Here is a 27,726-nt window from a genome sequence, read left to right on the forward strand (position 1 = left end):
GCCATTTCTAGCCTAGCTAAGGTTACTTTTGTTACACAGAAGGTTTATTCAGTTCAGACACTGGGAATATTGTAATTATTTTGTCTGTGTTCATTCATTATCAAGTTATGACACCTAGACGAAAGAAGAACTGTGGTCTGCAGATATGCATCAGCTCTGTAGTTGCATTATTTTCACACACAGACATACATTTAGAAATGTACATATGTCAGCATGTGGTGTGAACACAGAGGAGGAGGACCATGTGCATGCTACATTAGCGGACAATACACCAAAGTAAATATACTGAGTCCACACTGTATTTCTGAGAGATGCCAGTTCTTTTTGTTTAGTGAGGCACCATCTGCAAGTCACACATAGACAACGCCTTCTACTTGGCACTTACTGCTTCCTCCACAGGATAGAAATGGAAATTGGAAGTGAGAGGGGTGTAAAAACTGTAGGATAGTTATACTGTTGCATAAATAGGCACCCCAACCTCTAATTACTGTACATCATATACAGAGTTATGAAACAACTTGGACATAAATGAAGTGGATGAGGGCTGAATAAAGAACTGAATCTTGTACGACTATGCAGTTATCATGTCAACACACATTGTGAAACTCCACATACAACTCACAAAGATGTGATCCGCTCAGATGTGCAGTCGTGGTCACCTCTGCACTAGATTTATAAGGGAGTGTATGCTTCAGGCTACAGAGACACACTTCTGTCACTGCAATAATAAGAGTGCTTTAATAAGAGCCACCCTGGACCTCGGCTCACATGTCTGGGGATACAATAACTCTTCCACTTATAATACTTAGCGTTATCACCTTAGCTGTAGTTCTGCCCTCAGTTTTCAAATCAATTTTCAGATAAATTGTAATAATTTCAGCAACAAAGAACTTGACAATATATATAGGGAAATATAAGGTGGGAGCTAAATGTCTAGTCAGCTTGAAATTGTAAATAAAAGTTACAACTCGCTTATTTAAATCAATGTGTCAACTTTCTCTCTCATTTGAGGTTCATTAAGAAACTATATTTAAGGGATAGTCTACCCAAGGGCACCATACATCAATCTTAGGTATTAATCCATTTTGGACAGTGATGATACAAAAATGACCAGTGCTGAACTGATTATCCAGTTTAATTTTAACAGTGAGAAGCGACAGTCAAGCCTTGAGTGATTTCCAAAATCTACTTAATAAGCACTTTTGTGTATCTAGGCCAGTGTGGACTGAATAAATAGACGATGAAGGATGAAGCATCACTTTGATATTTGCCTCAGCACAGCCTGAGATGCCAAAGGTGACTTCTCTGTGGACAAACTTCATGTGGGAGCCCCCTCATTCTCCCACCAACTTTGGCAGGGTCAATAATGTTTTGAATCTTAAGTAGAAGTGGAGCAATACTTAATATCTGTCTTGTTTAGATGATTTTTGAAATATAATAGCACCCTACAATAGATGGAGATGAAATTGCACAACAGACCTGGTCGTCTCCTTCGCCTCTTCTTCGAACCAAAGAGTTTGACCCGGGAGAAAACGTTCAGTCGACTGGGTTTTTCACAGCTTCCTTTGGTTTTACTGGGGCTGCTAACGCAGCGGCAGGCATTAGACTTCTCCCGCTCCCTCGCCTGCCTTTTCTGCCTTATGAGGGAGCTGGCAATCGCTGCAGCCATGGCCAGTTTGGCAGCGCTCTGGAAAAAACTTCCGAGGAAGCGTGAAAATAATCACCCCCTTTGTATCCAGAAAGCTGGACTCTGAAGGGAAACGTCCAGGCGCAGTGGAAACAGTCTGAGGCAACTACAACGATTGGTTAAATAACACAGAATTTGCAATATGGACTATGAAAAAATACACAGTAAAATAGTCCCAGCAGTGCGGTGAAGCCTTTTAGATAATGTCCAAATGAATCATTTTTCGTGAATTTGGGCGTTATTCAGGAATTATCCGTTGTATCTCCGAGAAAAAAGTGAAACTTAAAAAATAAAAACCACACGTTCCACCGTGAAGCTGTACAAAGACTTTCACCACAGCACGCTGCATGTTCCTCCAACTGTATCATTTTCTCAGCATCACAACAAATACGCACAAACCCATTCCCTGTAAGCGGTTATGCATCATCTCACTAAACTACATGGCCGCGCACATGGTATTCGTGAAGGCAGACAGTCGTGAATGAAGCTCAATGCGCAGCCATAGGATGGAAACACCTGTTTGTATCTGGTTTCCCCTGATCCCTCACTGAAGCTCCTGCTGTCAGGAAGAGACTTAACGTTTTAGAAAGGCAACGCGGAGGATATGAACGAATCACTGAGGAGATTCCATTTGTTTTTCTGTCTTTGGTTGAAGCAAGGCAGCCCAAGGTAAAAGAGCAGGAGGCGCCTCATTCTGGATGCAGTGTCTGAGCCCAGCGCAGAGCACAGACTCAGCTGAGCTGTTGAGAGCATCCCACCTACAACCTGGAGAACGAGCGGCGGGGAGGAGGGACAGGACGGGGATTCTTACTAGTGACACACTAGTCCATGTGCACAGTTAGAAAACGAATATATCCATATTGCCCGTCATATGGAATAATTCATATCAGCCTACATATCAAGAAAGAGGGGCGTAGGTGGCGAGGGGGCGGGGAGGTGGCGAAGAGGAGGAAGAGGAGATGGAGAAGGACAGGATAGGATACCGCAGATATTTTTTCAGACAAGACTGAACAGAAAGTCACGAAAATAAGTAAAGAACTACTGATGCAGCTCGCCTGCTTATAAAACAGCAGGTAGCCATCATCAGATGTCAGCAGTCATGTTAATACAAAATGAATATAGTGGAATAAGCAGTGATGTTGTGACGGGGGATTATCATAAATAATAAATAATAAAAATATGAACGCCCATGCCTTTCCACCTTTAAGATGTCTATTCTCATATAACTTTTATCATAGGCTACCACTGATAAATGAGGAATTTAAGATGCCAGCTTAAAAAAAAAAGTATGGGCAGCGCTACTGAAGTAACTTAAGTTTATGTTCTGACACACTGTCATTCCTACCCCTGACTGCCAGCTTTATCACTCTTTTCCTCCGTCCTGGATTGACCACAGTTAACAACCTAACCAATGGTGCCATCTACAGTCCTCAACCAAAACTGTCGTAGGTGTTTTATTCACTTCCTTTGATCAATAGTAGACCCTAGTAACACAGCTAAAAATTATGGATTTGGGCTCTAATTCAATACTTAGGCATCTTTAGAGTTAAGTCTGGAATCTTGCGAAATAAAAGTACAGTAAACATGGTGAACAACTCGCTAAAATTAAAAAGATTACAGCTGAAACATAAACCTACGCGTGGTCTGAATAAACACACTGGCAAAGCTCCAACCTAAAACTCCAGAGCCAAAACAATGAAGTTATAAGATGCTCAGACTGAACTAAAGGCAGCTCTGCTTCAGCACCACGGACAGCTCCAAGACGGAAAACTACTGTGGAACCAACAATGTCAACACTTATCAATAACAAAAACACTGCTAAACACCACTACCAGCTTTACTAAGAGCCATAAAAACCGTTGTTCAGGATAACTTGAGAAGCTTTGTCTCAGTAAAACTTAAACTTAATTTGAAGTAAAAGCGCTCAACAAATGTAATGTTCAGATAAACCAGCAGCCTACCTGAAACAGATTTTCTCAAGGGGAAAGTCATGATTCTCTACGAGCGAAACCAAAGTAGTGACTCGGATTCTTGCAGTCCTCGGGCGGTGAAGTGAAGACGAGTAATCTACATTCAGCAAAGTTCAAACCATTGTCAGACAACTGTCAGAGGCGTAGTGGAAGAAAAAGCATCGAGGCGTGGCCACCAGCAGGAAGATCATTACAGGACATTAGCGACATGCCATTATGACTTCTAAAATGCTCATTAAACATTCATTTAGAGGTCTTGTTGACCCGGCAAACACGGGCGGGTGCGCTCACATGTATCCCGGCGCTCGACGTGACCAGATTGAAGGGAAAAGTGATCGAAAATGCAAGCTGAGATTGTAGGCTACTTCCTTCTTGGGGCAGAGAAGACTTTGCTCTCATGTTACAAAAACTGATGTAAAATGATCCGATAATGCGTTGACTAAACCGGTTATACAGCCCCGGTCACTTTGGACTGAAAAATATCGATGTACAATCAACTGAGACAACAGTGTGCATTAGGCAAAGTGTTTTTACAAAGACAATTCTCTGTTCTGTGAAACTGTAGACGCAGTTTTTTCTTTTTTTTTTTTTTTTACAAATCGCCCAGCCAATACTATGATTGACCAGATATGAAGTGTAATTATTTATCAGCATTAAGGCATCAATTAGTGCCAATACAAGGCATGAAGTATGGTGTATTGGTTTGCTTGTATGACTCTATTTCATATTAGTCCAATTATATAAGCCATAGATGGAAATGTAGAGTATGGTGTATATGCTTCTTCATAGATGTACTGTATGTACAGTGAGCTCTGTGACCCATACTGAAGGTACTCCTTGGGGTCAGTCTACTCTGGTGCCCGCTGGCTATGTGCAGCTCTGAACACTAGATGGAGCAAGTGGACTGGCTATCAAGAGGAGCACATTCACGTTTGATTCAAAATCAAAACTCAAGTAATTTTTAAAGGCAACACTAGAAGAGCAGTAATCAGAACTTTGACTGACGATTTAACTACAGTTTTTAGAGTTGGTCTGTTCACATTAAATTACATCTGACTCTTTGAGCTGTACAAATATCACTTTAACATGCAAATTAGTTTGATTTAATTTAGAGTTTATACATGTAAATCATAAAATTTCATGATAGATAGATATTCTATTCATCTCCTAGGGGAAATTCAATATCATATCTCAATCATATCTCAGTACAAAAAAAACACCATTATTCATATCTATAGAGTATTTCCAGGATTTGTCTACAGCCTCTTTCTCTGACCAGCTGCACACAATGATATTCATGGATGCTTCATTCAGAGATTGTGTGATAATGCAAGATGCAGACCAGTCAGCCATGCAGAGGAAAGTACTTTCCTGCCCTTATGAAAGGCTAATTCACTTTTGTGGTTACATATTGTATGTCTAAATCGCTAGATAGAAATATACTTGCTTGTGGGTTAGTATCAATATATTGCTGTACAAGGGATGGGGCTTAAATGGCATGACGTATACTGTAGACATAAAAGCATTTGTTCTCCCTTTCGCTGTCATTGATATTCTCCTCTGATGGAGTCTAACCTTTAACCGCAAACGGTCTAAGAAAAGATGATGGCCAAAGGTTGTTTGAAGGTTGAACTAGGCTTTCTAGAATCATCAATATCTTGGGAACAACTGGCACCATAGGGACATTTGTAACTTACTGGACTTACAAAGGCTTTCCTTGTAGTTGTAATACATTATGTCATCAAGTTGAATTGTTGAATATGATAGGTTTTACTTATGAGAAATTTGAAAAAGACATATAGTCAAATAAAATTCACTTTAGTAACCGGGTAAATTGACTTTGCATTCACATAATCTGACTGAAACTCAGATGTCTAAAGAAATGCAGGGAAAATAGAGGTATCTTGTGTGACAAATGTGATTCAAAAACTACTGCAACCATATGTTTTTTTAGTGAATGGACCCAACATTACTGTATATCATACGTACCATATACCATACAAACTCAGTTAGTCCTTTTTTAATGCAGCCCCTTGTAAAATGTGACCTTTCCTACATCAGCTTCGCTGTACAGCAGGCATAGTGTGTTCGTACCCTCTGATATATGTTAATGCTGCACTCTGGAAAAGGTGCATAATGAACCTGTGTACAATCTGATTCACACTGCAGCACACAGTATCCATGCCTGATACTACCAGATACCGCTAATTCCACCATGAGCAAACACAGACGGATGGATCTCTGCACTAACAGAAGCAGATCCCGGGTTTTGCTTCAGTCGTCCCACTCTACTGATAAACTGGGGCCATCACTCAAGTAGACAGTGTGGCCCTTCAGGAGGATGGCTGGGTTTATCACTGAAAGTTAGGAGGACTGAGGGAGGTGATGAGAAGTCAGGCTACATTGTAAAACAGCGACACTAATGGAACACCTACGATGATACTAAAGAAAGTGCAAATGTGTATAGGCCTGATTATATTGGTCCCGCTACTAGCTCTTTTCGTAGCAGCAGCCAAGCTATGATGGAGAGGGAAAAATACAAAATAAAATACAACGGTAGAAGTGGAACTGGTGAGATAACTAAAAGTGAGAGCTGTGATTTCAATAGACAAGAAAGTGTTAAACAATAAAAAATTGTGCACTTCATACACATTTGATTTTTTCTCAATTTCTTCAGTATTATCTGTATTCAGAAGTCTCTGAGGAAAATCTAGCTCTAGTCTTTTTTTTTTTTTTGCCTTTTTGCAAGACAAAAGTGGACACTGGTGAGCTCATGTGCAAGTGAGAGCTGGCTGCTGAAGAGCTCTGCGTTCATGAACTGTGACCCACACGATACAAGTTAACACGCAAAATCTGGTTTAATTCAAACGCCAAAAACCTTTCCGTCTCAACGAACACAGATACAAGTGACCTCTGTAACCAACACCTGTAGTAGATGATGTAAATCAGAAAGTCAAGCAAGAAATACACACACACACACACACACACACACACACACACACACACACACACACAAACACAAACACAGTACTGTAAGCTTTATGCTTTTAGCTATTTTAAATTATTTTCTCTCTTATTCTCTCTTATTTACTCATACTGCATGTGTATTTATATATGTGTGTTTGTGTGTGTGTGTGTGCGCATGTGTGTACTTTGGTTGCTTGTGTGGCAATGTGCCATGGGTACATTAATTACTGTAGTGCCCCAGAATGCCAGTCTACTGTGGCCTCCTGGGGGCACCTTCACTGCTCTGTAGTAGTAATTGAAAATAGCTAAGAGCATACAGTACCGTCAGCATCCATCATTGTGCAATCATAGTCTGTGTAATTTCTACAATAAACTACCTGTGTCACAAGAGTAATGCTCAAAAAGTAAAGCTAAATAATTCTGTTTTGCTAAATACTACAATGTTTGCATTTACAGGCACGGTTGAGATTTACATTGTGAACACCACAGACTCTACTGTTACAACATGCGTTTAAGAGTCAGAGCTGTGAAAAAGTCAACTGGAGAAACCACTGCCATAGAAAAGGCTCAGAGTTAGCACTTACCCAGTTAACTGTTCAAACATAGTACAAGTCAGCTGTGCATATACACAACTAACTGTACGAGGACCACAGACCCAAAGGTTCCCGTCACCCTGCTGTTCTTTCTGTCTCTGGCCACTAGAGAGCACAACTCCAGAGAGAAAGAGAGAGAGAGACCTGCCTATTGCCAAGGTTGAGGACTGTGTTGACCTTTCTATTATTAAATATAACCAAACAATTAAAGCTATCTTTTCTTATTAATAACCCGGGGCTGTCTTGATAACACCGAGGGTTTAATGATTTTATTTTTTAATTCAGAAAGAAAAGTGGCCTCCAAGGGCAAACACTGAATAAATGGGGAGGTTAACCTTGCTCTTGGTGTTTTAATAGAGGGCAAAGTTGCATACGAGGATTGTGGCACTGATCATATCGAGATATTTTATGTCCAGCTAAATTAATATCTTCATGTACCTTTGGAGACTGCAGTAGCAGGATTTTTATTTTAACCTCTTGGTGCAGAGTGAGGGGATAAAGTGAAATATTATCAGAGGAAAAAGGAATGATCTCTGATAAGCTCAAACGGTTGCTGCTCAAACCATTCAGCCTTTTGGCAGCATTCTGCTGGCTGTCTGCTCTTTGTGTGTGATCTAGTACAGTAAATCAGCTTGCAGCATGCTAGGCCACCAGTGCCATAGTGATACCATGCGTTACCATGGAGACTGCACATACGTAAGTGAGGGTGTGTGTGAAAGATAGAGAGAGAGAGAGAATGCGTACTGAGAATGGGGGTTGGGTTGGGTATTACAGAACAAGAAATCATCAGTCACTAAAGGTTCCAGTAGAGGAGGGGGCCACAGTACAGTCATGGCTGACTGGCAGACCCATGGCAATGACTGTTTCACCTATCCCACTGCTTTGGAACCAGAGGGCTGTGCTCGGTGCATGAAAGCAAGGAGTCAGTAGACTGAAACTGGAGGACATGAATCCCATTATTTCTCCCAGCGGGTAAACCAGGATGATCTCCACCTTGGGGACAAACAAGCATGCAGGCTGAGTGTAGAGAAAGAGCCCACAGCTCCACCATGGGAGCGAGACATCACTGAGGAACAGTTATGTCACAACTTTTTATATCCTGGATCTATTTAAATATAGATATAAAGATATCATCTGCAATGCTTCATTATTTGGAGTTTAAAGTGACAGAAAGTTTTGTATTTAAGTACTTGTCATTTATTGACATGAAACACCTTTTCTGAGAATCAACCCAGAATTAATAAGATGATATCTGGACTGTGTGCCAGTCTGCTCCTCATTAAACCACCACCACTTCTATCACTCTCTTTAAAATGCTAAAACTAATTAGGAGCAGACAGAATGCCTGGCATTTGTCATCTAACATCTCATACTTTGTATAGCAACTGGCTTCAAAGTCTTTGTCTTGCCATATTTTGTCTCACACAGAGAGAGCAACTGCAGAGCTTTTTGTTGCCCACGCCAAAGGAACACAATTCTATTTTCTACATCAATAAAAGTTAAATATGGCAATGAAACATAGAACTGAAGCAATTTCAGGAGTTGAGACACTTTGTTTCTTTGATAATGATACAAATTGCTGACGAGGTGCACTGCTGAATAATTTTCATCCATTACATCTTTCTTTGCAACCTGGACCTTCACAACTAAATGCAGGAGTCACAAAGTGGAAGAAATGTGACGTTTCTGTTCATCTTCTTTCACGTGAGCCTCAGCCTGTCGCAAGATATACTGTATGACATAAATATCTATGCAGTTATTTCATTATGCAAGGACACATTTTAAAGAATAACCACACGTGTTGTTGCTAAATGTAACATAAGCTTGTGGATGTAATGACCGTACACTGGCAGATCTTTTTGCTTTTCATTGAGTGTTTCTTTTTGTTTGTGGGCAAGAAAATTTGACCTCCTATTCATACATTGAAATGAGGATCATCAAGTTCAACTATCTGCAATTCACAAGTCATTAAAATGAAATCATACATATTAAGTTTGGCAGTGCTGTTATGATGTTACTATTCACTGTCAAGTAAGAAATAACTTGTCTGTGTTTTGGTGTGGACAAAATTAGCTGTCCCTTCCTTGGTATACCTTTTGACAAAAGTCACTGAATGAAACACAGCAAATACACTAGTGAATCTATTTACACAAGCTTGACTCAAAAAGCTTTCACTTCTTAATTTAACTGCATGTGAAGGACATAATTCAGCTTTGAAACATACTGTGGGCTCTCTCACACGTTATAGCCTCAGCGCTCTTTGTGTCTGTACAGTATGTGTATGTGTCTTTGTGACTGTGCGTGCGTGTGTGTCTGCGCACGCAAGTAACTAGGCTGTAATGACGTGGAGAAATCTCAATCAGAGACACCAAACAGTGTGTGAAATGGCCAGTGTTCAGACAGCAGCCTGCTCGGAATGACTGATGCTGTAGCAGCGATGTGCTCCCATTACCCCGACTCATATAAGAGTATAAAACTACAGGCCACAGAGGCTCTCTGTTTCTCTTGTCCTCCAACCACCTGACACTTACTTCTCTACAGACTTCAAAGATATTTGGCAATACTTAAGTAAAAAGCTCCAGACCACAGACCTTGGAGACCATGTAGCTGAATCCATTTGATAAAAAAACAATGAAGTCTGACGTGTCCAATTTGCCCCTTAGGTTCCCTGAACAAGAATATGAAAAAGGAGCTTTGTTCAACACATGTGGTTGATGCAGATGCATATATTTGTGCAATGTGTGTGGATGTGTCTGCCAACTGCATGACCCCGCAGCTCTCAGGTCCCCTGCTGGATTGTGGGTGAATCATAACCAGTGTTGCTGTAAGCAGGAGAAAGGTGGCTAAAAGCCCCTGTGACTGATTGCTATATAGAGAGTCCAAGATAGTGTAAATACTTCAAACAGCAGTCGGTCTAACAGAACTGAAACCACAATGCAATGTTGATTCAATAAAAAGGAATTGGCGAAGATTTTACAGAAAGCAGCACAGTTGCACAGAAGGCCGAAGTTAAAACCAGCTTCCAAGCTTCATGCAAGTTAGTACATAATATATTGTTGACAATCAGCCGGGTGTCTGCCACATTACTGTTCCCTCAGCCAGCTGAGGCAGAGCGAGTGGAAGATAAGATCTGATGTAAGCACACAGCCACTTGTGTATATAGACAATTCAACAAGCAACACATACATGCATACACAGCAGATACACACGTACACACAGCCGGCCAGCCCACCAACTCTCTAAATGCCTGTTATCAGAACAACATCCAGTATCTATCATTGCCAGCATCACAACAGGAGGTAGATGGAGAGGGAAATCAAGTGTGGGAGAAGCTCATTTGCCAAAATGGATGACTGAACAGTCACAGTCACATGTGTGAATCAAAGATGGTGAGTCAATGGAAGCCCTTTGGCAAAATCCATCGTGGTTAGAAAGCTACAGAGAAACAGCATTTAGGAGTTGAAAGGCCATAAATAACAAAATCACTTTTATTCTCTTTCAAGTTATCCCTCCTCCATTAGGCAGAACACACCCAGGAAATGGGCTCTCGTCACAGTGAAGAGGGACATCTGGTATCAAAGAGAAATCAAGGAAGTGTGCTGCAGCCAAAATGTAGAAGCTCAGACTTTCTGAAAGTTTGGATTAATAACTCCATGCTAATTATACCCTGTCTAGCAAGAGCAGTCTTAGTCCCAGAATACAGTAAGTGATGTCGTCCTACATATCCCTTCCAGTTTGACACATCAAGGAAGGGAATGGAGTGAGATTAAAGGCATCATCTCAGACACCAGCTGGCTTAAACTGTCTACTTACTGATGGAGACACAAAGGAAGCTCTGAGACTGGCACAAGAGCGCAAGGTCATGCATGCTTCTTTTTTAAGAGTTGCTAACTTAAGACACATTGCAGGCCTAGGTGATAGACACTTCCTAATAAGGATGATGAAAGAACTAACTGTGCTATTCTTGAAACGAGAACTACATCTTACCATGGTGTCTTGATTTAGAAATGGCAAGAAAACAACCTCCTAACAGAGGTGAAAACGCTTTGCTTTTCTTCTGCTCACATGGTGGGAAGAAATGCTGACACCTGTCGAGGTGTTTGTAATAAGCACTGCTCTTGGCCATTATCCAGGTCCCTGTCCTCAGAATAACCCCATCACATTCCTTGTCTGGCCTCAAGAATAACTGTGAATATTATCCAATGAGATCAAATTTGCAGTGCAGTGAACTGGATGTGAACATTAATGAAGCTCATTTTAGTCTAGCCACACACATTTCCCCTGCAACTGATGCATTTCCTCAAGTAAATGGTTGGGTGTTTCATTCCTCTGGCAGGGAAATATGGCGCAGTGATGTCTCATGATGCCCAGCCACAGATCAGAGAGACAGGGAAAATGCATATTGAAGAATGCTTCTTCAGCTGTTGTGTATACAGTAAGGGATGAATGGTCGTATATTTATTTTAAACCTATGGTGCTACACTTGAGGTTAAATAATCATGTATATTTACAAAAAGATCAGAATGGGTGTATACATGCCAGCTTTATTGCATGGTTCAGATTGGCATGGATTATTTCAGTATACTTAAAAGCCCAACGTGTTAGGTGGAACAGATCGGCTAAGCTGGAAGTGACACGACAGGAGACATGACTCAACTGATGGGAGTGGGTGGGTAAATAGGTCATGTTCCCTACCCAACACAGAGTATCCCACTTTTCACTTTCATTCCCTGTGCTTGTTAGTGTAGTCAGCACACAAAGAAATCAATGGAAACATAATGACAATGGATGGTAGTGGACCAGTGTTTGGAACATAACAGGTGGGAGGAGCTGTGCAGAGCTGATGGAGAACCCTACAGAGGTATGAAAAAGTAGGCCAAAAGACAGCGGTAAAGCGGTAATGGCTCTCTGAGGTTTGTAGCAGGCTTCTAATATGAAATACAACACTATTACAGAATAGCATTAGACTTGTAAAATCATAATGAAGCCTTCAGTCATAATACAATGTTATTTAATCCCTCTGCCTGCATTACATCACCCTTAGATATTAACATCAGCCATGAGCCAGATGCTTGGTAACTAGCACCTTGTAACCAGAGTGCTTTTAATGACTTTAAACCAAAAAGTACAGCATAAAACACTCAACTAAACTGTTTGTTTATCTGTCCTGGGTCAGTGAAATTGCTGTCCTGTCCTCTTATTTTGAAAGGCTTCACAGAGATTAACACATATTAAAATATAGTAGAGCAAAATTCTAATCTCCTGGTTCTATTGTCAAGCTAAGACTACTAAATTATCCTCATACCGTCCTGTTGAGTGAGTTGTACCCTTGAATTCAAACCCTTTCTATATATAAACAAGTACCACGAACTGAGAAAAATGCTGACAAAGAGAAACAAACATCTGAGTACAAAAACATGATTTCAGATCGTTTATGCAGATTGACTGTTACTATATGTAGCCAGGTGATTCCTCAGATCTGAAATCAGAGGATCACGAAATCAGAAATCAAAAGCAGTGAAGCATCTTGTATTTATTTTTCTCAATGATTTGGGTTGCGAACAGTTAAATAGGAATGAACCATGTGCAATATTTATGCATTCTTCAATTCTGCTGTCTTTATGAACCCATCTAAAAGGATGAAGAGGGATCCAAAAGATCCAAAGGCAACACAACAGACTTCTTGCTGCTGCTGCTGGTGTGTGTGTGTGTGTGTGTGTGTGTGTGTGTGTGTGTGTGTGTGTGTGTGTGTGTGTGTGTGTGTGTGTGTGGGTGTGTGTGTGTGTGTGGGTGGGTGTGTGGTGCAGCCCTGGTTAAAATAAAAAGTGGTCTGGAGGACTTTGAGGTCGATGTTCCTTTACCTCTGTAACAATTTATTGTCTGACTCACAAGTCCCATCTGTCTATAGGCTGCACAGCAGATTGGCTGGATGGTGTGGTATGTATGTATCTGTGTGTGTGTGTGTATGTGTGTGGCTGTATATGTGGATGTGTGTGGAGACACAACCTCAGGCATCTCATCTGTAGAGGTCTAGCTTTTGATACAACCATAGATACTTCTCAAACCATTCCACCTCTCCCCCCTCAGTCCTTATGCTAAGTACCTTTTAAGTAATCGTTATTTCTGCCTGAACCCTTTGTTAGAAACTTCATTAAACAGTGCAGCAGGTGTGCAGAGCTATTTCTGTTCACAAGATCTGCATTCCAGGTCCTGCCCATCTTCAGTGGCAGAGTTCATACCAAATGGATTCTACTACCCACGATTGTTGGTGTATGTATTCTAAGAGGGTATATGTATGTTTAGTTGTAATTATTATGATGATTATGGACTCAATCTGTTGAAATTTGTTCATTTAATTTTGCCTTCTGTTGTTGTATTAATAAGGATCTCCTGGGCTATCAGCTGGACTTTTTATTTTTAACTCGCACCGAGAAATTCAACAACCTCTTACAATCCTTACAATTACTTGTCGACTTCTATCTAGATACTAGATAGAATATCTAGTGGATAGGAAGCACGAAACCAATACATTTTATAGTAATTTCAGAGATTATAGTAAAAAGATTGGATTCATTTAACACTGAGGATAGAGAGGTGAATGCCAGTGGCTGAGGATGAGCTCACTGACTGAGGGTTGGTGTGTTCTTTGAATGACCGAGAAGGGAATAATAGCACAATGTCTTTCAATCTATTCGGGCTCCCCCTCTTATCAGGCCCTACAGCCAGATCGACTCCTGTGGAGTGCAGTAAGTCAGAGGTTATGCTTTAACATGATTGAATGATTGCACTGAGCCCTCTGCTACCGATTGAAGGATCAGTGCAAATGACTGGAGCCCATATTATATTATTAAGGCTAAGTTTCCCCTGTTGCACAGCTGCTGGGGTATTGTGTGTCTGAAGCCCAGTCAGTTTACTGAAGTAGCTGCCTCAAACATTCGCTCATATTCAACAAGTCAGAACAAGTATTTCTTTGTACAGCTGCCTCAGATTTGTTCCACAGGGTGTAGGAAAAGAACCATTCCTGAATCTCTAGGCATGACCTGCTGTACGCACCATCATCCAGGGTCTGTGTGTGTGTGTGTGTGTGTGCACAATTGAGGAGATAACATAAGGAGATTAGGACATATTAACAAATGCTTTGGCAGTCAGGAGTACAGATTATAGATGGGAGGCTGCGTGACACTGGCCTGTTGTGATGATGGTTTACGCGTGATCATCAGTGCTGCTGAAGGACTGCCTCCCTGTCTGCTGATTGCTAGCCATTACATCATACCGAACATGCATCTGAGGCCTGTGACATCCTACTCACATACACCAACAGAACAGAGCCAAGAGCACATTCCTAGCATTTAACATTACATTGAAGACGCACCTATTTTATTACAACATGCAAATAACATGAATTTGCCTTTGTTGGTTCCCATTTTAGCACTGTCACCTAACCTTTTGAACTCATGATTTCTTTAACCTTTGGTCTCTCATTTTTGTCCTTTCATTCTGTGTGTGTGTGTGTGGGAGGGAGAGAGAGGGAGAGGGTAAAAAAGAGACAGCTGTCAATGTATGCTGGCAGGGCCTGATGAGATGTGCGATGTCCAATTATCTCTCCAGCCAGTGGATTAGCGAGCTAACACTAATGGCTGCCATAAGGCCGTAGGTCCCAGAAAACAAGCAACCAAAGCACACACACACACACACACACACACACACACACACAGAGGACAAAACATTCAGATCAGACAGACAACCAGTTAATTCTCCTAATACAAAGAGGATAGATGTGCTGTGTTTTAAAATCAAGGCTAGTTGCTACATGATGTGGTTTTGAGGAATAAAGGACTTCAATGACACCTCATTGAAGCCAGTAGGGAGCTTTTGAGGGGGACATTTGGCAGATGGCTCTGTAGGGTTGCCTAGACTGGACAAAGCTTGGTTGGCTGAGCTGTGAATGTATTTGGTACTTTGGTAAATGTCTTTGTTGCTGCAGTTCTGTGCATGTGTATCCATGTGCATTTGTATGTGAGCGAGCATCCCGCCATGTCTCGGCAACACCTGACAGCTGAGGTTCAGCACAGCCACACAGATGCAACACCTCTATGTTGTTGTTTATTCAGTCCAGTGCGCCGGCCTGTCCCGCTTGGTCGCTCTTATGCATGCTGTAAAATTAGATTTGAGTCTACGATAATGACTCACGGGCCTCCTGTTCACGGCATACTGATGCAAGACACCCGACTGAGGGTGTGTGCTTGCGTGTTTGGTGAGAAAGATGAGGAGGAGCAAGGCTGTACGACTCAGGAGCGCTACACTCTGCTGGAGCTTGTTGGAGGTAAAGGGCACGTCATACAGGCCAATTGAGTTACTTACATCAGCAGGGCTCATTTGACAAACACCTGCAGAGGGTAATGTTCACCTTAGTGAGCAGAAACGCATGCTGGAGGGAGCTGATGGAGGGGAGAGGACTGCCAACGGGGGAAGCAAGAGGGAGCACTGTTTGACAGTTGAAGAATTACCATTTCATTAACAGTATGCATTATTAATGTCTAACCCATCTATTGTCCCGGAGCATGCATTTACGATGACCTTGAAAGATCACCAGACACTGGGCCACTAATGACGGAGAGAATATGATATAATGTTTGAGAAGATTGCTCTACATTTAAGTGTTATCATGCTCAAGCATTCAGCTTCTCTATTTGATTAATCTTTTCTGGCACAGATTTCTGTTTATTGAATAATGACTTTGGGATCAGTCCGTATCATGATACTTATGCAAGTAAGAGGTCAGAGTTTTCAAACTAACACACCTGCTCATATCACCTGCTCATATTACAATATAATATATTGTATTGTCTCTGATGGACAAATCTTTGGAGGGGTTAGAGTAATCAAACAGACAGGGGTGAGACATTAAACTCTATGAGCATAAGTGCAGAAAACCTATGTAAATGGCCTTTATAATAAATCATAGTGATTAAATATATAACTTGGATGCTTTAGCTGTTTTTTTTTTGTTCTGTTTTTTCCAACAGTTGCTGCTGTTGCAAAGAGGGGTCGGTATTGAATTGGCTGAGGGCAACTGTGGAACACCCAGGACACTTTCCAAACATTTAACCACTATTGAGAAGGAAGTAAATAAACATGTCTGTCACTAGTGCAGCACACAAAGATCCAACCAAGAATCAGGGACAGGGGAAGAAAACAGAAACACTGTCTGGCCAAAACAGGATTTAACACGACTGGTATTATAATACTGATCCCATTCTTCACTAAAGGTTCTTCAATGTAAGCTAACCAACTTTTCTCTAACTTCTGGCAATATCTATGTACAGTACATCCTGAATATGTGGAGGACAGCACAACTTCTCTGGTCCTTAATCAGGGTTTCGTCAGGCTCCCTGGAAGAGCCAAGCTGTCTCGGGGGCTGGCAGGCGACATGATGGGAGAAATTGGGTGTCTGTATGAATCCCAGCCAACATTAGCCCTGGCCGGCAGGCTGGCACATTACTTGGTGACCCCCTGAGATGAAACATGCAAAGACTTTACATAATGCCGCCAGCACCCAAGAGGACCCTCCAACTGTCTGTCTGTGTCAGAGCCAAACTTCCCTGTTGTACTTGGTCTCCGCCAATGTGATGCTTAGGCACTTCTTGTGTCAAATGCACAGAAATTAGGACGTCTGAGGAACTTTTAAGGTCTTAAATATTCACAGTGCAATCTTTAGTGTCATTTTTGTGACAGGTTGCTATAGTTGAGCATTTTTGATAGATTTGGAGTTCAGTCACTATATTACAAATACACATAATAAAGTTGGTTATTATAAAGAAAAGGCTATGATATGCACAAAATAAACTTTATAGTGTTCTCTGCTAACAAACTATATAATGGTGACTAAATGTAAATTACCTCAATCAAATCTTTGTTTTTTCTATCTTTGGACTCTTAGGACAATACCTAAATTGGGGTAGTTGTCTTGCTTCTAATAAGCATTTACATGACGTAGAGGACTTGCTTACAGAAACAAGTGACTGAATGCCAGAGAAGATGAACCATGATAAAATTAGTTACAGACTCAAAGAGTTGAATTTGGCCAGTCAGTATGGTGTCAAACAACCATACTACCCTGGGTAACAAAGGCTGTCCGATAAAAGCATCTAATACAGCTTTAAAACATTACTTGGATGACAGCAAAAGGGAGAGGATTTAAGCATTGAGTTGCTCACAGTTTAGTACATACAGTAAGCATAACTTTTGTTTAAGGCTCATGAGCGAACAGCAAAGGGAAAGGGAGCACAGAAAGGGCGAGTGGGAACAGTTGCTACCAGTGAATGTCTGTGTAGTGACTTGGGGAACAGGCTGATGAATAACTAGCAGAGGCATGCTGCAGTGTTGGCAGAGGACCAAATACTGTACATTGTGTGCAGCCTATTGACTTTGACTGGGATCATGTGGGGTTCTAGATAGCATTGGACAGTATCTGTTAAATCTTCTACCATGGTATATGGCCGAATGCTATAATCCCAGAGATGCTGAAGATATATGTTCCACTGCAGGAACAGCATGCCAAAATCTCTTTTAATGCTTTTATCGTGTAAAAAGTCTACGTATATGAACTTTCTGTTCATGGTCTACACTTGCACACATGCTGGAAAATGACTACACAAAGGAAAAGCTGATGATACAAACATTTGGATCTTGAATATGTCAAGCATGGATATACTTTTGTTATACTTAAAAACAAGACATGATTTTTGACTTGCTTATATATTATATCTCTGACTAAACTTCTCCCCAATAAGGGACACAAATTTGCATGTGTGCAGTCTCAATCCTGGCAGCTGTCAAGAGCCACTTTGCTAGCCTCCCATTAATGTTGTGCTGATTCAGCAGTTTGCCTCATTACCCCAATTAAATAGCTTAACGCTTGTTTACTCTGGGGAAAACTTACACAGCGCTTGTGTCACAGTTACTATAACCTGACTACTCTTCTGATTGTTCCCGTTTAGCTCAGATTTAGAGCCGGCCTGTGGTTAAAAAGGAACCTTTCTGAATAAAACAATAATACAGCAAGTCCATTAGTGACATAAGCTGGGATTTTAGTGTCAAGCTGGGTGAGGGTTTGTCATAGCTGAGTCAGGCAGTGGGAATGATGGGGACTATCTGTGTCCAGAGTAAAGCTGCTAATGTGGACATGGAGAATAAATGCACATGGTGCATTCGGCTATGTGGATATAAAAAACGACATATTACTGCTGTACTGTACTTGCATCTTTGTATTCCCTGTTATGTGCTAAATATGAATTATTTCACAGTCCATTAACATAAACAAATTTTGGGATTTATTAATACAAATGTATTATAGATATAATATTAATTATTAATATAAAATACTACATCCACTACTATACATTACAGTCTGATTCAACAGATGTGCACTGCTGAGACAAAGCCTCCCATTGGTCGACTACTGCGTTCTGCTTCCTTCCACTCTCCTTTTATATTCTCTGTTGCATTTTCAACATTGAACAAGCAGTCAGCTTAGCTGACAAGCTACATGCTAATGATGGAAAAGTTAGAAAAAGTTATGATAAGGGGGATAATTTGCTGCATGTAGTATGTCAATATCAGACGCACTGTGCTATTTAGGGCCAACCTTTAAAGATTCTGACTTGTTTAAAATATTTTTTTTCAGATTTGTAAGAAAGACAACGGAGGTTCAGGTCAACCTTTTTCCTAAGGCACAGTGCCTTACCCCTGTAGTGTAGTTCCGCCTTTTTCTTCACATCAGGTAACATGTAGAAAAGTGAACGGCTCATCCAAAAAAAACTTCACACTGCACTTCCTTGGGTCCTCAGCAATACACCCGCAAAGTTAATTGAATGAGCAGTTGTCCAGAAAATGGAATTCTTCCAGATTCCTCCATTTATTGTTGAGTAGTATAACATGATTCATATACATGAAGAGTACAGTACACCAAAGCAGATGTATACAATCACTCATATCTATTAATAACAAACTAATCTACTGTTTGTGTGAAAAAAATAGTCCCAGTTGTTTTCTCCATTTCATTCTGTGTGGCTGCTGCCATGAGGAGAGGACCTAGGTTGTGGAGGCGAATAAAAGAGAAGTGCTAATTAAATAGACAATGATGAAATGTAATAGGCCTGGCAACTTGACTCTGCTTCACTTCCCCGCCAGTCTCCTGAGTAGTTTCTCGTTAATGTTGTCATATACACCCACTCCTGCTGTTTGTTTATGCCCCAGAGGAGCCAGAAATTAACACTATATCAGATTTCTACATAAATCTCAGGAGATCAATATGTAAAGGTGTGTGTGTGTATGACGACATTTTTTTTTGCACTTACAGATGACAATTCTTGATAGGGTGATGATTATATCACAGATTTGGGACATTCAAGCTGTTAAAGCACCACTCCTTCAAACATGTGCTATTATTTGATACAGATATTGTCTTTCTTGCTCTTCTTATGATCAGGGCTTAAAGCTTATTCTTCATTCACTGACCATCTGGTTACGAGTAAACTTTTATATGATGCAAATTGCACTCTTAAGCTCTTGCAGATGACCGGAGAGGTCAGGTAAGCACAGCTGAACTTACAGTGCAGATGTGACATTGACACTCTCCTGCCAGCCCACTCTCTCCAGGCACCAAACCACATCATCATACACATTATTTATTCATGCGTAGTCTATTTATGCATCAACTTAGACAAACAGAGTTGTTGCTTTCATGCAGAAAGACAGACTGCAAAGGAAAAAAGAAAATTAAACAAGCTGTTTAATTGGAGCATGAGTGCATCCTGAGGCTGCGTGTTTGTCCCTTGTCAACATTGCAGTGGTGTGCGGGACTCTGTGAGACACTGCAAAGGCATACTCTGTTATAAGGAGCGACGCTGGTCCCCTTAAATGTAATTGCGCCATGTCAACTTTGTGGTGAATCACTGCCATGCATTTTACATTGGGTGTGGGAAATGGATGGGGCTACGTCTCATTCCTCTTGCACTTGTGCTTACATTTTCATTGCGGAGCGGGCAGTAGATGAGTTATTTTGTCAATAAGGCTAAAACAGATTGGATAGCGGCCTGAATGTTGTGCAACACAGGTGCTGAACCTATTACAGATAGAAGGCTATCTGTAAGAGAGAAAGTCACATTGCTGATTTCATTATATTGCTATGGATCTTTAGATCTAGATCACCTTAGCGCTCACAGTTGCTTAACGCCGTAATAGGTTAAAGTAATAGTGGGGGTTATTTCACGTGGGTTTGTGTGAGGTACCTAAGTCAGTGTATTACCAGCAGTATATTCAGATCGGTGTAACGACACAGAAGCTGAGCGATGTGCTGCTGTGGAACGTGTTTTAGCCGCTCAAAAAAAAGACCAATATCAGGTGAAGTTTACGCTTTCCTTTGAATATTTTGACTGCTTTATCTGGCCGTCAAACAGCCCTTTCCTTTGGTACTACATATTCTCAAACGTTGAACTACCGTATACCTACGCACAACTGCACGGACTAACTACCTCACACAACCCTATGTCAAATAACCCGAACTATCCCTTTAAGTGGTGGCTGAATAAGTCAAGTTGATTTAGCTTTTTAAACAAAGTTTCTTATTGGCCTGGTTAGACTTTTTATTTTGATGATATATGATTCAAGAGCAGACGGTCTCTGCCATTCAGTCAAATGAAGTCATTCAGCATTTTAAAACTTCTTAAATCTAAATTCCTCTCAGTCACGGCCAGGACAGCCTCTACGTCAGGGCAGAAGAAGTAATTAATTCTAATTAACAGTGAGTATTCCACTTCAAATATTGGATGACAAATGCACAGCAAATTACTTCTTCAGCAAGGAAAACACTGACTCAGAAGAAAACATACACATACTGCTCACATCGTATACTTCTGTGTGTACATCTCTACATGGATATCTGTCTGTCTGTGTATATATTGCATAGCCTGAAACACAAAGTCTTACAGTCATTTGAATTATGGATGGGATATTTACACAGATCTGCCCCTCAAGCATCGTCTTTTGTCTCTGCTGTGGAGAAACGAAACGGAGCCAAAGAGAGAGGCAGAAGCAGAGCAGAAACAGGAGAGGGCGAGTTGGGAATAGACGGGAAGAGGAATCGAGAGGTGGTGACACAGACTCAACCAAAGAGAGTAAGATGGAGAACAAACTGATTGACAGCAGGCAGCACGCACAGGCCTGAGGATGGAGGAAGAGAACACAGACGGTGCTCTCTGTCTGTGTTCTTCCACTCCCCACAGCTCTGCAGAGATAAACTGATATGATTTGAACTCATCCTCCGGGGTGCTACAGCTCAAACATGTGCTGTTGATGTGTTATTCTGTGAAGCACGTCTCTAGTGACGTGTGAAACCAATACCTTGGTCTCTGTGTCAGCCACCTGTATGTAGTGTTGGGATATGTATCAGAAGAAATAGACTCAGGGGAAGTGATGCAGGTTACTGATTCAGTCAAAGCCTTGTTAGATCCTAACTGAACGTCTGCACCTTTTTTTTTTTTTTAGAGAACTTGCCACTGTCAGCGAATCACCTGTAGCAGGTACAGCCCAGCAACTCGACTGGACAAACATCAATCAAATCTTACAGTTGGGTATCTGCAGGTCTTGAAAAGTCTTCAAAAGCATTGCATTGAGTACCAAAAACAAAAGGCCTTCTATGATTATTAAAAAGTCTTAAGTTTCATGTACTGAGACAGTAACATCTGTTGTCATTTTTGACTGTTTTGAAACAGTTGACAGAAATTCATTGTCTCATAATGGACAAGTATTGATTTTAGCACAAACTTGACTTTCACACAAGAAGAACACTTTCAGAGGCCCTGGCCCCGTAGGCCTGTTCAGTAATCCATACATTGGTCCATGTCATGTTAATTAATTAATTATTACAAAGGATTATTGTTATATGGAGCTGGATAGTATTGATAAAAATGTGATATGTTATATGCCTTATTGGTTGATTTCTATCAGTCTTCGACCAGTATGACTGTGAAAAAAGTATTGAATTGCGTTCTATGAGGTATTGAAAAGAAAAGTCTACTTTCATTTGGTGAACACTGCAGAAACGCTCTCAGAAACACTGCATTTTGCTTTTACCTACAGCTGTCATTAACTATCCAAAGTAATCAAACCATGTAGGGAAAATCACCAACCAACTAGAGTTCCTGACCGAAGAGCCTGTGCCGCAATCCACTTACAAACTCTATTTAGCATGTAGCTACATGTTATAGAATCTATAATCCATGGAAAGCCATGAAAACCACTAAGTGCAACACAAAGCAGTGCGAATGTCGTTGCCATGGTAACAACGTGACGAGGTTGGCTTTCCTGCTTAGATGTCTCAAAACATACAACCGTCTTGATTTTCTTTTCAAAATAAATACTAGTTTTCCCACAAATGTAGCCTAAGTGCAAAAATATATCAACACCTAGTATTTTGTGTGTGTTTACGTGTTACTTATAACGTCTGGCAAAATATTTGCATACATCAACGTATTGTAGGTTGTGTGTTGCTGTGTGTCTGTATAGCCTACTCCACACATGGTTTAACACAGTTTCCATCTGCATCATGCATCAACATTAATGACGTCCTCTCGAACAGCTTACGCAAGAGCTGTAGTCTCCCCTCCTTCCTTTGTAAATTCAGTCACGTCCAACTGGAGCTGCAGCCAAACTGAATAATACATCTGTACTTCTCTAGCCAGACCTCTGCTAGAGATTCCACTTCTTTATCTCTCTCTCTCGTTCTCTCTCTCTCTCGTTCTCTCGATCTCTCTTTCTCTCTCTCTCTCTCTCTCTCTCTCTCTCTCTCTCTGTCTCTCTCTCACAAGGATAAGTGCATGTGCTCGAGTCCTTCAGCAGTTACACAGACAGCCTTCAACAGGTTAACTGATATCTAAAGTGCAGAAATACTGTACCAAACATGGCCCTCTTTTAGATGCAACAGCAGACAGAGCAGTACATTGCAGAAAACACATCAGTAGTGAGATAATTCATATCTTACCTATCAGGAAGTCTGCAAAGGAAAGCAATTTCTACAATCTTAGCGCTCTATTGAGGGATAGATGATAAATGAGGCATTCAGAGAGCCTGAGTGCCAGACAGTGCAGGGTATGGTAGCATGCTTAGAGCACAAAGGGATTTTTAATTTTTAAACTTTACTGTGTGGCCTAACTGTACAAAAGCTGAAACAGTGCGCGGGCATATCGTCATGCTGCTGCAAGCGCTAAAGAAGGAAAAAGAAAAAGAGGTAGAGGAAAAGGTGAACAAGGTTGCGGGGGGGGGGCGGTAAAGTTAAGCAGGGAAGGAAGGACGGAGGGAAGGAAGCACTGAGGGGGTAGACTGCAGCCAACAGGATTATAGAGCCACAGGCAGAAGCACAGGGAACAAGAGGGGGGGGGGGGGACTTACTGACTTGCAGTTTGTAGCGGACTAGATCACCATTTAGTCGTGAAAATGAAACTGTTCAATCTCACATAGTCTTCAGGACAGGAAGATAAAAGAGTAACACCTTTTTTTGTTCTATGAGGCCAGTTGAAGTGGAAGCACATAGTGGAATTGCCAAGTCATTGAACTCATTAGGGCAGCAGCTGCCTCCATCTATAACCCCTTTTCTTCTTGCACTTTGTTTTGGTCTGTGCATGCGCCTCAGGGTGGCAACGACCGAGTTAATGGTTCGGGGTAGGGAGGGGTGGGCAGGAGCTACAGATGCTATGCTCCTCAGTCCAACATAAGGGCTGTACAGTCAAGACACACATACGCGCGCACACACACACCCACACCCACACCCACACTCATATGAACACACCACACTGGACTGGGAGAGGTGCCCTCCTACAGGTTCTCTGCAAGCAAACATGCCCCAAGCATTCAGTCCTATACTATGCTCAAACACACACACAGGCACTCACTTGCGCGCACGCATACACGCGTTCGTGCACAAACACACACATGCTAGAAAGGGGCAGAAGCACACCAGATGCTCTCTGAAAATGGGACAGGAATGAAAGAGAACTTAGTTTGGAGGGGCGGAGAACTATCAGTTCACACAGAATATGAGAGAGAGGGGAAAACAAGACGGGAGTGGGCAGGGGAGACGAGGAGCATCAGCAAATCAAAACAAGGAGGGGGTGCAAACAAACCTTCGGGCTCTGTGCTCTCTTTGTGGACGGCTTGCTTCAGCGGGCAGCAGAAGATTTCGTGACACTTAGCACGAAAGGGGGACCCTTTACTCCTTATATCCGCGGAGTGGATGGAGTCCTGCCGTAACATAATGTACTCCTGGGTACCTGGGGCAGCGTCATCCTGGACTGCGGTGGTGCCATAACAGAATGAACTGGGGTTAGAAAGCTCACCACACACAGAAACAAAAGAAAACAACAACAGCAGCAAAAACACAAGGCAGAAACACAGGCAAATAAAAAGACATTAAACATTGGCAACAGCAATAGCTTTAAATAACATTACTATGTCACATAGTGACAGAGAGAAGTAAGAGAGAAGAGGGGGACAGAAGAGAGTAAGAAAGAAATAGACAGGCTTAGATCGAGAACACCAAGCTCACAAAATAATTCAAAGTAAACACAACCAAATAAAAAACAGTGGGGGCTCAGTTAAATATATCCTTGGTTGCTGAAAAGGAAAAGTGATAAAATAGCACAAAGGGAAGATAAAGGGAAACAAAAACAGTTCGATGTTCAGAATCAGTGTTATGGCAGGCTTTTAGCGGGCACTGAACCAGGAGCTGCTGCACTTGAAATGAGGTGATTGTACGGCTGGTGGAGAAGTAAGAGGTTGTGGGATTGCAAGGCAAGCGTGCAGTCTGCTACTGTATATACCAAGTCAGCGTCGCTGGAACTGACTTCAGGCGGTGGGTGATTATGGCCCCCCCTCCCTCCCTCCCCTCTTCACCACATATCCACCCCATTTACTGTATGAGTTAGGCAAGCAGATGCAAAGGCATGCACAGGTCTCCAGGTCACACTGCGGTGGCCACATTTACTTTCATGAAGTCATGCTTTTACTGTAGGTTACATTAATGAGAGCTTGTGTACCATCACTCTGCATGTGTGTCTATAGGAATTCTGTCCTGGGATCCTGCATAAAGCCCTGTGTCTCTGTCTGTATGTATTGGACCTACTGCAGCTGTCCTCTTCTGGGCACAGTCCCTGCTTGGCTTCGATCATTGACCTATTTTCTCTGTGTTGATGGATTAGCTACAAGCGAATCAGCCCAAATAAATTGTATCTTCTTTTCCTAATGGATTTGAGTACCATGCCTCTCTCTGACACATTTACTACTTAATGAAAATGACTATAGTGAAGGCTGTTAATCAGGAGCAACTATCGAACCACCCTAATGCTTAATCTCTCCCTCCCCCCTCCATTTGTAACATGTATGTCCAACATAATTATTTTCAATTTTCATTTTAACTAAATTCACCAGTAAAATGGCATCCTGAATAGTGTTAAAAAAAATTCACACATAACACACGTAACTCATGACCCATTTTCCCCTAACACACAGACTTGTTCCTGATGACCTGATATCCACCATTTTCATGCTGTGAAAATATCAAAATCTTGTACTGCATGAAGCTAAACCTCAGCCAGCTTTATTCAGAAAGCCGAAACATGAATGGATTACAGTGCCGCCTCAGTGTCTGCTCCCAGTAAGAATACACCAAAGTACTAAATACGTAGATGGACTCCCACACACCGACTCCTCCATGTGCTGTAGTTTCACACGGAGTTCTTTTCTTCACAAAAATCAGATCAAGAACTACACACACGTTTGTCTCCCTATGGCTCAAACACAAACAAAAACACGAGGAAGAGAAAAAAAAAAATACAATACCACATGTATTAGAGGCACATGGGTCCACATTGTTTGAAATAGTCTTTAAAGGGGCAGGTAGAATTAGAAGATACTGAAACAAATGAGCAGAAAAAGCTGTGTGGTGAAAAGTAATAATTAGAATAGAAGAGCGCAGTGATTGAAAACATTAAAAATGACTTTGGTCCAGATCGAAGCCTAAAGAGAATGTAAATCGAAGCTTTACTGTAGGTAAAGAAAACACCCACCGCTACTGTATGTAAGCATAGTTTTATGAATGAATCCGGAATTCATTTGTCTATACTGCTCTATTGACTACTGAGTAATAATCAGACCTGTGTGGGTGCAATGTTACTAGCAGCAAACTACAGAAAATTTCTGCTCTGTATTCATAAACCTGACACACTCACCCTTATTGATGCCAACTAGGAATAAAGAGCCAAAACCATTTGCTGCTGATAATTGGCTGTAGGTTTACTTTCATTCATAAAACCCTTTTACACACATAAACACAGAATGTATTTCATTACAGCGAACTGTTCTCTAAAGTGGCCTGAACTGTTATTGGTCTTTCCACTCAAATTTCAAATTTAAATTCATATACATATTTCTTTTCTTTTTATATGTCTAGAAATATGTTGAATTTTTTTTCTAGATGTTGAGATCGGTCCGGGGTTTGAAGAGGCGGCATGTGAACTTAACTGGTAGGAACGTATCTGATGACTCTTGAGTTCTTGTATCTGGACTTAAATAAATGAACTCACTCTAGAGAACTGCAGATAGAATTACCAGGACAACACTATGTTCAGCTGAAAAAAAATGCCTTGAATGGGAGACCTGAAACACTGTCTTAGCGGGGCCCATAACCTCGGCCACAAGCGCTTAGGACATATCCAAAGCCAAAAAGAGCAGATCCACTATCCACTAGGCCAGCCTTTGCTTGACACAAGCATCCTTAGTGTTTTTACCCCATAAAACACACACACATATATACACACACGCACACACTTACAGGCAGCAGATAATCAGGGTTCCACACACCCAGTGCAATTAATCACCACATGCCTTTTCTCCTGCGGGACTTATCAGTATTTCAGTGTCTCTTTCAGGCTGCTGAATAACCTGCTACACCAACACCTCCGCACCCACAGACAGTGCTGCAAACCCCACAGATACTGTCCAGAGCAGCCCCCTCACCTAGGAAATCACAGCAACACTGAAACTTTAATGGTGCTTTGGAATAGCAGAGAGGAGGACTAAGTTTCCTTCCAGGAATATGACCCCATTCTCTGCTCCTGAGGCACGGAGGTGCTACTACTGTACGTGAACCAGTAGACATTCAGCTAAACGAAAATACCATTAAACTCCTCGCAGAGAGATGGAAAACACTGTTGACAGGTTGAAATATAATCACTGATACTATTTCCCTGTTGCCCGATCAGTTTCTTTTTCCCCTGAACAACCCAATCAAAGAATGAGGGGTTTGTCTCATCTGTACAGGACAGGTGTTAAGGTGGACTGAGACACATCCACAGGTGAGCTGTTAAAAGACTGAACTTCACACTGCTCACTGGCACGAACATGAGTGCACTCTGTAGTTGCTTATTCTCTCTCTCTCATCTTCACTATCCTGTCC

At 41.5% G+C, this 27,726-nt stretch overlaps 2 protein-coding genes across 6 annotated transcripts in view; one reads left to right on the plus strand and one right to left on the minus strand.

Moving 5' to 3' along the window:
• The window catches only part of f9a (coagulation factor IXa), a 128,750-nt gene that overhangs the window by 47,186 nt on the left and 53,838 nt on the right, over positions 1 to 27,726 (plus strand). The window lies entirely within an intron of this gene.
• fgf13a (fibroblast growth factor 13a) overlaps positions 1 to 27,726 on the minus strand; it is a 93,636-nt gene that overhangs the window by 26,084 nt on the left and 39,826 nt on the right. For 2 of the 4 annotated variants that reach the window (XM_056383367.1, XM_056383366.1), the window contains exon 3: positions 24,398 to 24,565. The exons of 1 other annotated variant lie outside the window; for it this stretch is intronic. In XM_056383367.1, coding sequence (XP_056239342.1) covers positions 24,398 to 24,565 — 168 coding nt within the window. Of the gene's footprint in view, positions 1 to 1,479; positions 2,523 to 24,397; positions 24,566 to 27,726 lie in introns of those variants that run through there. One more of the 4 variants, XM_056383368.1, reaches the window with a different exon arrangement.

This window comes from Seriola aureovittata, chromosome 8, assembly GCF_021018895.1.
Source record: "Seriola aureovittata isolate HTS-2021-v1 ecotype China chromosome 8, ASM2101889v1, whole genome shotgun sequence".
Taxonomy (NCBI): Eukaryota; Metazoa; Chordata; class Actinopteri; order Carangiformes; family Carangidae; genus Seriola; species Seriola aureovittata.